The sequence below is a fragment of the Polyodon spathula genome, chromosome 24 (assembly GCF_017654505.1).
Source record: "Polyodon spathula isolate WHYD16114869_AA chromosome 24, ASM1765450v1, whole genome shotgun sequence".
In the NCBI taxonomy this organism is placed as follows: domain Eukaryota; kingdom Metazoa; phylum Chordata; class Actinopteri; order Acipenseriformes; family Polyodontidae; genus Polyodon; species Polyodon spathula.
The window spans coordinates 9,925,567-9,938,415 of NC_054557.1; the positions used below are offsets into that span (position 1 = coordinate 9,925,567).

The 12,849-nt window shown below is 36.7% G+C and overlaps 1 protein-coding gene across 1 annotated transcript; it reads right to left on the reverse strand.

The window, feature by feature from the left end:
• Positions 1–201: 201 nt before the first annotated feature.
• LOC121298779 (guanine nucleotide-binding protein subunit beta-5) lies at positions 202–11,918 on the reverse strand. The gene is made up of 11 exons (XM_041225991.1): positions 11,704–11,918; positions 10,585–10,721; positions 9,575–9,616; positions 8,342–8,418; positions 7,322–7,454; positions 5,880–6,023; positions 5,463–5,554; positions 5,178–5,226; positions 3,734–3,830; positions 2,474–2,640; positions 202–1,506 (listed from the first exon to the last, which is right to left on the reverse strand). Exons 1-11 carry the CDS (start codon positions 11,813–11,815, stop codon positions 1,495–1,497), a joined length of 1,062 nt encoding a protein of 353 aa, XP_041081925.1. The 5' UTR covers positions 11,816–11,918; the 3' UTR covers positions 202–1,494.
• Positions 11,919–12,849: the final 931 nt, after the last annotated feature.

A 12,849-nucleotide genomic window follows, 5' to 3' on the forward strand; every position in this document is an offset into this window, starting at 1 on the left:
GGCTCGGCAGTGCGGTGAGGGGCAGAGAAGAGAGGGTGTGTGTGTGTGAGGGGGGATCCTTAATTTAGTGTTATGCATTTGTCTTTGGACAGAGGGATTCCAAGTCATTTTTTGCTGCATCAATTCCAATCTCTAGTTTGATGTAAACATTGTGGAAATCCCCCTTTAACACCGATTTCAACTGACCTGAACAGTTTGGAATACATTCAGTTTTGTAATATTGTTTTTTGTAAAACACCATGAACAGTAAAATGAGGCATTCAGGTACAGTAATAAAAGAAGCCTGATTAAGGCTCCATTCATAAGATTAGTAACAAATTACTGCATTGAATATAAAAAAGCTTGAGGGCACAAAGCAGTAGTCGTGTAACATTAGGACAATCAGCTACAAACATTGATAGATTTATATCAGCACTGTGATATCAGAATAACCCATCCCTCTACTTTAATCAGATCTTAAACATGATCTAGCACACACAATGTTTTTTCTTTTTTGTATTAGATTCGGTATGCCTTTATATTAACACATAAACAATATTTATTTTCCTATAAAGCATAGGAATATTTCTGAATAACAAAATTCTGCTATAAAAAAGAATTTCAGCATGGAGAATCCACCATGAATGAATGACTGAATAAATGAATGATTGCAATTGCAGATGATTTAATGAAGTGTCAAGGGCACTCAGGGCCCAAATGATAAGGCTATCAAACCATAAACAGAAAACAATAATAAATGATTAACGTACCCCACAGTAGCCCACTGCCACCTACCCCCCAAATATTGAAAAAAAATGTGAAAATGAGCAGTCGAGATACGGTCCGTCCCCCAGAGCGTGACTGCGCTGACAGAAAGAGCCCAGCCTCTCCAGCCCAACCATGCACCCCGCAGAACTAAATACGAACCGCTCAGCACAGGTAAGGAAGAAAACCAGACTCACATATTTTTTTTATTTTTAGGGGGAAACCTCTGGGAATCCATGGTTGAGGGTAGCCCTTCCTCCAGGCTCTAAGCGGGCCACTCCCGTTTCGGCTTCCCAGCGCTTTACTGAGCATCCGAAACAAAGGAAGTGACACGGGAGAATAACACACAGAGCACTTAAGAGCTTGCTGATGACGTGTTGGTTAGGGGCGGATTCTCCTGCAGAAAAGCAACCAAGTTTACAATTCCTGTTTTAATGTATTTTATGTTTGTTGTGTATTGATTATTGAATGGCATCATTACGGGTATAGACAAGGAAAGGGTGAAGGTGGTAACAATCACACCTTTCTGAACAGTCTCTGAACTGAGGCTATATTAACAGTCATGTGAATGGTATAGTTGATGCCAGGGTGTAGTTTGACCCATCTGGTATGTTGTGCTTGTAAACAAGAAAACACATCAGTTGCAGATGAGATAATAAATGCCTGTATAATAAGCATGTGATTGGATTGAAAAACTGAAATTCAGTTCAAGGGGATCTTCTCGGGCTTGATGGGAGGCTGAAAGACTTTTTAGGCCCAAATCTGAAAAACAAACAAACAAAAAAAAAAAAAAAACATTTTGAAATCGCTTCAAGTCTCACGTAGGTATATAACTTATTATATTATTTAAACCAGTCAATAGTAGTGACATAACTGAGGTTCTGTAGCTTGCATTTATCTAACCTTATGAAAATCATATTCCCAGTGCTTGCTAAGGGTTTTATTTACTGAACGGGTAGCTACTGAAACAGAAAACTATGTAACTGATCAGCACAGAGGTATGGCACAGTAATGTGCTATGCAGTAGACCCCATTGCATCAGCCTTTGGTTTTAAATTGTGGAATGGAAGCAGAGATCGTTTTGATAAATAATTCACAATCCTCCTACAATTATTTTGCATAAATAAAAGATACTTGACAGCAAAATGTCAGCATAGGTCATCAGCTGATTTATGTTGTTACAGTGCTACGTGATTGGAACACACCTCAGAAACAATATCTGCAATAGTTTTACTGTTGCCAAGGCTGTTTGGAAATCCCCATTAACCATGGAATGTTAAGGTTAAGTGATTCTGCCTAGCAACTAACAAAGGCTTTGCAAAGCCCTGAGGATCAGCCCATGAGTAGAATTAAAGATAGCAGTTTAACTTCATGAAACAAAACCATGAAAGTACATTTTTATACAGTAGCTCAATAAGAGGAATGAGATCATTAACGGCAATGTCATCGATGAGAGGAAAGCTCTTAAATTGAAAAAAAAACAAAAAAAAACAAACAATCTTAAAATATGGAAGTACAAATGTAAGTTCATAAAAGCAATGCAAACCCACTTACAATTTTACTTCTCCAAAGGAAATAAATTGACCGAACTTCTAAAACAGATACGGAAACCAGAATCAATCTGGAATTGGACAAACAATGCCCATGTAAGGTCCGACTCTGTTCCTCTGTAACTGACAGGAATTCCCCAAAGCAGCCCAATGTTGGTGCACATCAGAAATCCCCTCACCCTCAGAGTGTGATCCCATGAGCCGGAGCAGAACGCTGTGCCGTCCGGTGAAACTCGCAGGGTACTGACGCGATTCTCATGGCCAAACAGAATGGACACCCTTGTGCCCTTCAGGACATCCCAGACATTGATAGTGTAATCATTGTAGCCAGTAAACAGCAGACGACCTACAGTATAGGGAGAGCACATGAAAAGGCAACATTGTTAAAATGGGAAAACATATGGAGGTCTATTAATAATGATGGATACAGGTGCAGCTATACAGCAACTATATTAATACCCCTGCTGTTTTATTCTAAGGGGTGATTTACTGATCCCGTTAATAAAATAACTGGATACAATAAATATAGAGAGGCATGTGTTTGAGAAGGTTTACAAGTTTTACACAGGCAGGATAAAGAGAAGTCGCTGTTCCCTTCCATTCACATACATTTCCTTTTACTTGGTTGGGCACCAACATGACAAAAACTAAAATTTTACACAGAATTGTTTTTCGGTTTCTTCCTTGGCAATCATTAAGCAGGTAAGACTCTACAGCACAGAATAGTTTACCTAAAATTCCAAAAAAAGGATTCAGTTGAATTTGTTTTGAGGAAATACCCCCATGGATGGAAATTTGAAAGAATTACTGCCATGCTGTATTTAGCTGTGGTCAGATGCCTTTCTGGAAATTAATAATGCATACGATATTGGCAAGAACAGTATCTTTTGAATACCATGTCTTATATTTTTGTTGTATTAATCAAAAACAATCTTATTCTCTTTCAAAAGTTCATAGAAAGAGCTGTATTTTGTCAGACTCTTTTTAGAAGCCGGGGACGTGGGTAAGACTTTCCACACTTTACAGATCAACTAGACAGGAGCAAACACCTTCATTTCTGTTATCTTCAATTTCTTTAGGACACCAAAATACCATTGACTTAAATGACTTAACAATCTTGCTTCTGTAATTAGAGTTGTTCAGTTATACAAACGACATTAGACATGCAAAGTCTTTTAGATTACTCAATACATTGGATAATCTGTTCACCATTTCACGAAAACACTAATAAATACTTCAAATAATTTTACTATTGGTATTTCTAAATAGTATAGTTAAATATTAGAGAGAATCACAGTAAACATAAACCCTTTATGAATTACTTTAAATGACTACATAGTAACCACATACAATAAATAAACACTAAAGGAGTAAATTAGTGGGGAACCTTGTAGGATTTCACTACAGTTTGTGTAAGGTTTGACATTGAGCATACTTACCACTGAGTGAGAAATCAACGCTGGAGGCTCCAAATATAATGCTTTCTTTGGAATATATAGCTACTTCTCTGTCTGCTCGAAGGTCATAAAGACGACACTGAAAAACAAGACTTGTGTTTGAGGCTATAATGGGGGTAGATGAGCCTTAAACCTTAAACTAGAATAAAGCTGCCTTTTATGATAAGTAATTCAAAAATTGAGATAATTATCGAACCAACAACCAGAACACTGTATTGATGAATGTGACAAGATCTAAATTAGGTAGCTTAATTTTCAATGCAGTTGATTCTTCCCAGTCTATGATGTGTACTAATAAAGGTGACTCCACAGAGAACCATCCCAGCTACACCACTGTATTTCCACGTAATTAACCGGAACATGCTATTAACAGTAACAGTTGTGTTCATTTGAGGTTACATCTGAGCATCATAACGTCAACAGCTTATTAATAAGCCAGGCTGATCACAGAACGTCTTACTCATGTTTCATCACCCTACAGTATGTACTAGATTACTGTCAATTCCAACGAAACATGATTTTGTTTGTCTCATACTTTATTAAAGGCTAAGCTGGGGTATCTTTTTGAGATCCCCCCCCATTTGTATTCATTAGAAACACATGCCATCAGCAGACACCTGTCTTCTGCTACCAGCTTTTTTAAAAATGTTTTTATTTTATTGTAAGTGGAATATCAATAACTGTATTTATTGTCCTCAATTCCATATTACGGATACATTGTTAAAATAAATAAGCAACAAAGGAAATATTGCTAAATAAATGTTATTTTCCAGAAGCAGGTATTTAAAATCTTTTATTAGATTTTCACATGGCTTGTGCTTGACTTCTCTATGAATAGCTGACCATTTATTACAGAATAAGTGTCTGGTATTCACAGCAAATTAACAGAATGAATTCAATCATTGTTTGTGGAGAAAACTCTTGAAATAAAATCTTTCCATTGATAGTTTTATTTTTCTGAATTGCAATTCTTTACCCTTTTCGCAATAAACAAATTTGTCTATTTTGTACTAATTATAAAAAGGAAGTTATACTGTAATTCATGCACCAAACACATTTAGAATAAATGAAGAAAAGCATACAAAATTCCCTTTAAATTATTAACATTTATATACTGTTTCAATACTTGCAAGGTAGCATATACAGGTGTATTTTTTGCCTGCATTAACTATAATCAATATAACAAGATAGTTTCATTTTTGTAAGGCATAGCATGCCTAAAATTACTTCTTTAAAATGACAACCTTGAGGGCTCTACAGACTCAAACACAACTTGACAATAATACTTCCTAGTCTTGCCTAGTTTAAGCTTATTGTAACCTGGAAAGCCAAAATCCTATAATGTAGTGTTTAATTCTCTGTAAGTCGCCTTGGATAAAGGCGTCTGCTAAATAAACAAACAATAATAATTCTAGCAAACACTCACAGTTGCATCGTCAGAGGCGGAGGCAAAAGCATCTCCACTAGGGTAGTATCTGTAATAAAAGTAAAACAAGCCTACGTTCAGCCTAAACTGTTGACAGATTCTGAATGTCAATTCATTTTACCAGAGGATGAAGAGAAAGGCAAGTCCCTGCTTTTACACAATTACTTCATGCTTTTACACAATTACTGTAAAATAACAGTTTGTTATAAGATTCAAAGATCTATACTCGGGTGACTTTTCATACTGTTGAACGCAGCTCCTCTTTGACAAGACGCGCGCGTTCACCTGACACTGTTAATGTCTGAGTCATGTGTTTCAAAAGACTGGATACACTGTCCAGAACGCAAGTCCCAAACCATTGCCTTCTTATCACAGCCCTGAAAGAAAACAGAATCCAGTTTATATTTTGGTTTTGCAGATTCTTAAAAAGGAATGAGTTTATTACAATAAAATGAAGGTGCTAAAAGATTAGTGGCACAATGATTAAAATGTTAGTGTTGGCTACATGTTCTTATAGCACTGTAATGATATAGCCTGCTATTAATAATTGTCTAATGATGTTTATAACTTCCTTTATAACACATTTATAGAAGTAATAAGTACATTTTAATCAAAGAAGCCACTGAGTGTTGATCTTATAACTATCCCTCTGTGGTGCAGCACACACCACCAAACCAGGAGAGCACAACAATGCAGCCTTACCCCAGACACAAAGGTGTTCCCTGTCTCTGAGGGGGCCAGATCCAAACACAGCACGTCAGCGGCATGGCCATGGAAGCTCTGGAGCAGCTGGCCGCTCTCCACATCCCACAGAGCACAGGTTCCATCCCCGCTGGCAGTCAGGATCTGAGGGGACAAAACGAGTCAAACCATGGCAGACACAGGCATGGAACAATATTATTCTGTGGATTTTAACAAGACTGGGATATCAGTTCAATAGGTTATATACACTACAGTTCCTGTTCTGCTCTAATTTTAGCATTGTAGAATATATTGATGCACACTGCCCTCTTGTGGTAACAGATGCAAATAGATGACCGCAAGCTGCACAGGCCTCTGGGTATCTCCTCCAGGATGCTATGTTGCCATGGCAACACACCTCGATCTAGCATCTCTCTGGTAAAGAGTAACCTCAGAATAGAACACCAAACCAGCCTCAAGGATTTTACTGTCAAATAATAAAAGGTTTACAAGAATCTTTCCCTCTGATGTTGTTGATTGTTGGATCCCTCAGTGACAGTGGAGCTTGCAGGCAATATTCATAACCTACTGCTGTTGAAGGTACAGGAAGTTAGCAGGCTAACAAACATGAAAGCCAGCTTATAAAGTAAATTGTAAAGATGGGTAAACTGTGGAATAATGTTTTAAAACAGTGAACAAGGAATCAGTTTTATGTATAAATGTGAACATGGGACACTGCAGCTTTAAGTCATGAAGGCAATGCAAGCAGCTATGTGATTTGATCGCGGTGTTTCACAGCCTCCTATTTCATCTTGATTAGGTTTGGAGTATTGTAAGTTTTTCACATGTCACACAGGTGCCTTTGGATTGCAAGGTCACAGCAGGTTCAGCCACAAATTTCAGTTACTGCAGCTTTACATGAGTAGGTAATTTATCAGTGGTGTTTTACAGCAGCTACTCCTGTTACATCTTTATTAGCTTTGGTATTGAAAATTTGCTGTTAGCAGAGTACTGACACCGGGGCAGATAACAGGTATGCAACCCACATCAGGTCTTTTTTCAACAAGTTTTGTTGTTTCATCAATGAAACAAAGATCACACAACTAAATCTTTTTTCTCCTTATTATAACTCCGTAAGTCCCGCTGAGACTTGTTCTGTTGGTGCTTTGCTGCTGTGAACTATTATTAGCTGCACTTTATTTACAACATGTTCAAGCCTTTTGTGTACACACTGATTTTAAGGAAGACTGCTGTTTCAAGCTCAAATGCAGTTCTTTAAATGTTTAGTGCTGACTGAAATCCAAACTGCCCCTGTGAGTTACAGCACATTGTCTGCTTGAACGGTTTTAACCCTTTGGTTTCCAGCGTGCTTGCTGAACAGCAGCAGACCTCTGCACAATGTAGGTTACCAATCAATGTAGATTTTTTTTCTTTAAAGCAACATCCGTGCATTATGCTCTTACCTGCATGTCTGAATTTGTGAAGCTGCAGGCCGATAAGTAGTTAGTGTGCATTGCCACAGATTTCTTCTTCGCGGCCATGTTCTCATTTTTATCAAAGGTGAGGGGATACACTGAACACTTATTGTCCAAACCTCTACAAAGCAAAAGCAAACATGCATATGACAGTGCGTACTTTCAGTTATAATCCTTTTGTAAAACGTTTTTACAGCATTACTTTGATGTTATTCCTGATTGAGAAAGCAATGATAACAGTTGCTAAAGCCATTCTTTAACTAAAATATCAATGCATTAGGGACCTACTGTATTGGTAACACAAGGGTTTTTAAATGCATGCTTTTGTGCAGAATTCAATTGTTAAAGGGTTAATTTGAAATCAAATTTTTGCTACTGTACTGACCCTTCTTATCACAACTGCATAAAGTGTCACTGATGAGCTTATAGTGGACTGCACTGGATATCACAATCATGACTAATAAGGCAACTATGTCCAGTAGATCATAACAACTGGGCCCTTTATGTGCCAAGGTTTATGAAACTCCAAAAGTGCACATGCAGGGATTTTTGAAAGCATGAAATCCTTTGGATATTGTAGAATACATTCACAACCCAAAACTGTAGGACAACAGACACATATTTCCCCTGGATCTGCTCTCCAAGGTTTTTGCTCACACTGTGTTAATTTAATGTAAAAATGAAAATAACTTTTTATGGTTTTGCATTTATGTCTTTTTTTTTTTTTTCAATAAATATGAGAAGCCACAATGATCAGAAACGCTCTTCTAATAGGCCAATCTCCTTGCAAAAATCAGTAGCAACCATGCATCTAGTGAGCTGTATTCAACAGCCTCCAGTTAGAGGCTAAAAAGGACCTTTTTAAGGCTGTCCTGCAATTAAATTCTTATTTTGCCTCCATTTGATCAAAAGCATTTGAGCCTGAAAAGGTAATGAATGCAACTGCACTGCCACAGACACCACCTAATGTCATTATTCTGAAACTGTACCAAATGTCACATGACTTACCCACAGGCAATTGCGCATCCAGAGGGAGCATACGCACAGGCCATCACCCAGGTGCACGGCATGGTAACTGCATGTTCCTGAAATAAAAACGCAACATAATTTTGGGCAAGTAAATTTTGTCATAAGGCTACAAGACAAATCAACCAATTGAGCAGCTTTATAAAACAAACCACAAAGATTACTGATGTTTAATTAAAGAGCTTTATTGTAATGCACCTGTAACAAGCAGATCAAATAAAAAAATATTCCAGTTTAGTAAGGTAAAGAAAGTAAAACACGCAACATGTACATGCCTTGCATGTAACACTATAATATTAAGACCTTATACAGTGTTTTAGCATGGGTCCCAGAGACAAGATGTACAACGTGTGTAAGAACTATTCCTGGAATTCTGAGAATATTGTTCAGGGAACTACTGATTTAAATGAGGCACTGTTATCTTTGACCTTTCCTTCACCTTCCTGTCTAGCCCTAAATGCATGTAGACATAGTACATGTTGGCTTGTTTTAAAAACTCAGTTGAAGATCTGATTTCATACAGCAGGTGTCAAACTAGTAACTCACTTAGTTGCAGTTTACTGTAGTGAAAGTTAACTATCACCTAAAACATGACGTAATTATTAACCCATACCTCTATTTTAAATATCTCAAACTTGACTTTATAAACGAACACCTGCTGAACATGATTCCTATTTGTTACCCATAAAACAAATAAAACTGAGGCTTAAAATAAAGATGGTGTATCAGGTTTCTCCTTCCCTATAGTGTAATCTCTTGACAGCTTAGCAACCATACAGAGACATGGATTTCAAAAAGCAACGCAAACTCACTGTCTAACATTGCAATTGCTACCTTATTTTATTGTCAGAAGTAGGTGCCCACTTTAAAAGAAACTATCCATAAATAAATTATGCATGGGGCAATAATTGGATGAACCGTGTGAGGTAGAAGAAGATACCGCAAACTTCATAAAGCATACACGATAACAGTGTGTAGGTGGATACACAAGCTGGACTTTCACCAATACATACACTGTTTATTTTATTATATTTTGAAATCAATTAAATGTCTGCAGTAAAGAGGCATTTTTGCTAGTTAGGTGACTTGAACTTAGGCCTATCTGAAATTTTGATTGACCTTGAGCGGTCATTATAAGCATCTTTCACTGAGATTAATGTTTGACAATTAAGTATTGTTAATCATAACAACAGGCGAACAATACGTTTGTTTTACCTTGTTGGTTGTGAAAGCATCCCATACAATCACTTTTCCATCCTATTGAAAGAAAAAGACAGGTGAGACCTCTCAAAGCTTTTTAATGGATTACATATTGGCGAATTTAAATCACTGAACTGAAACAACTAAAGCAGTATAATGAAAATAGAGTAGATGAAATGCTGTCTGTCAAACACTTATTTTATTATCTAAAACTAATATTTTTTAAAAAAACTTCATATTTACATAAACGATACAGTTATTTTTTTATTCTTGACATCAGTACACCTAATGTACACTCATTTAGGTATTAGAATTGCTAATATATGCAATATTATTTTTTGACTTTAACATGTGCTTCAGTCTTAAAAGATTATTCCATTACTTCAGCTCACCATTTATAATTTAAAAGCCCACATATTACTTCCACTTCCTTTTTCAAATCTCCTTCCATTTAAAGGCTGCACTAAATGGATTTTACAGCTCCTATACAACGATTATACCAACGCTTCATTGTTGTGCTATCATGTCAATTAAATCACAGTCTAAAGCAGAACTGATGAAAGCTATGTTACAATTTATATATTTGTATAAAATTAGACTGCTTTCAATAGCAGATCTTAAACAGATTTTTTGGCATTCAATTTCTGACCCGGGCATCTAAAAACAGAATGTCTGTGAAAAACAAGCAAGTATTTTTCTCATTCCACCAAATAATTAAAACCATTTTAGAGACTGCTCCATCCTCATGAGGCGTGATATATATATTGAGCCAAAACCTCAGGTTTTTGGTTGTTTGATGCAATTAGTACATCTTTTTATTCAACTTAAAAGTTGGAGTCAACAGGAAAATGTTTGATTTATATTGTATTTACAGCTCCTGCTGAAGAATCAGCTGGGGAAAGGGCTCCATGTCAAACTGCCTTAAAAACCCGATCAAATGAATTCAGCTGTCTGTCTTAAAGTTCACATTTCAGACAGAACATTCAAAGTGTGTTTAACGGCAGGAGATTGTTTGTTGTCTTTACCTGGGAAGAGCTCACAAGCCTTCTCTTGTCTTTACACCAATCCATACACAACACTTTGTTGCCATGTCCTTTCAGAGTCCTTCTCGTCTTCATCACAAACTGACCAAGAGCGTCTACGCGATCGGCAACTTGATGCACTGAGGGACGGGAGACGGGGGACGAGGAGGAGGAGACTGTGACTGTAACCTTGTCCACAAACAGTACATAGTTGCTGATCACACAATAATGGTTGGAATTTGTTTTTCAGAATACAAAAATTAATTAATCTGATCACGGAACCTGAGGTAATACCTTCTGGTTCAATTACACATTTACTAACACACTTTTAGGCTCTCAAAAATGTCGATAGAGTCTAAGTACAAAGCATTGTGTCTGCTCCCTGTGGGATTGGAAAATAATGTTTTGTAAAAAGTCTAAAGTAAAACCAAATATAATATAAGACTATAATAACACATTAATGTTATTTGCATATGTTAGATTTTTGCTGGATTTTTAGTGGTTGGATCTTTTTTTTTGTTTTGTTTTTATTCATGCACAAGTTCAGTAAGTTTAAGATCAAATTCCATTACAGGTGCATTTTTTTCAGTTGAGAGCACATACAACAGTCCTACAGTAATTAAAACACAACACAGAATAAATTAAACAAATTGCTTACAAACATTCTTGCAGAAATAACCCACTAGATTTATGTGCTGCAGCATCAATTAAACTGTGCAATTCGAAACATAAGCAGAACATAAAAGCACTGACGTCATAGGATAAAATGCATATATTTAACACAAATCATAAAAATAACCAATACAAATTGTGGTAGTTCTGCTTAAATTACACAGTTAAAAAGAATGCTAGGCGATAACGTACATTCCCTTTTGATTGAACAAAATAATTTCTAATGATCTTGTAAATAAATGAACCACTCAGGATACAAATAATCTGGAAATATTCTAGAGGCACGCCCGCTATTATTAACCTCTTAATTTCGTGCTGTGTTTCATTCGGAACGCTACACAGTGAGCTGCGTCCATGATTCAATAACAACAGCCTAGTGCTAATGTACAGTACGGTATTGAGAGAGCTGGGTGATTTCTGAGGGCCCCAGTCTCATCCCCAAATACTCACGTTCCACATCGTGCAGCTTGGCTCTCTCCTCTTCCAGCTTGCATTTCAGGGTCTCCGACTCGTTCTTCAGTGACGACAGGGTCTCATTATCACGCAGCCCCTCGTTTGCCATCTTCAGATGAAAATGGAAGAAGCTGTTATTATTGATGGTTTCGGTGATGTGCCTGACTGTAGAGATTGAGCCCAGAGTCCACAGCTGATGCAGCTGCGGCTGCGGTGACGTCACGCGGAGATGCTCGCTCCAGTCTCCCGAGTGCATTAAATAAACCACGTTAGTACAACCCACTACTTCTTGACTTGCAATAGATTTTAATCTGTCCTTTATATTGTTAAATTTTACATTTCAATACACTTTTACTGAACTTTATATTTTCACATATTTTCTGTTATGTATTTGTTGTGTCTTACATAGTTTAGTTAAAAATATAAATATCTAACATAAACCTAATATCCATAGAACCATGCCAAAATCATATGTTAATAATCTACAGTTCATAACTCTGTGGAGCAGGGATGGGTTTGAAATAGTGTTTTCTTTTTTATAGATAAAACAATAGAAATTAATAAAAATAGCTTTCAATTCAAATCCAGAAAAGTGACACTGGGCAAGGTACTACTCTACTCATTATTATTTTTGTGGGGGTGGTGTTCTCTGTATAAATAAGGATATTATCATACCATTTCCACACAGAGTGAACAGTAGTTGAACTGGTCGGTTTTGATGTAAATGTTCATCAGCGGTTTTGTCTTCACACACTTATCACATGGGCCAAAGCTGATGGCCAAAAAGGTTTGGTCGCACATCTTGAAGTCTCAGAGGAACCTAGCAGATAAGAAAAGCTACATTCAACATTTTTTCAGGTTTGGTCAGACTGTGCACAGTTTACTTCCTTATAAAGTAAAAAGCACCTGTATTTAGCACTGTGAAGGCCAATCAGGCCCATACTTTGTAAATTAATTTATAAAATATCAGCAATATTTTAATGTATTAATTCTACACTAATTAAAATGACAAGGTCCATCTTGACCATTTTGTTTAAAGTGTTGAATTGATGCAGAAAAAAAAAAAAATCAGATTCAGCACTTTTTTTCAGGCTTTGTGCATTCTTAATGATGATTAAAATAAATCTAAATTCTAATTTCGTT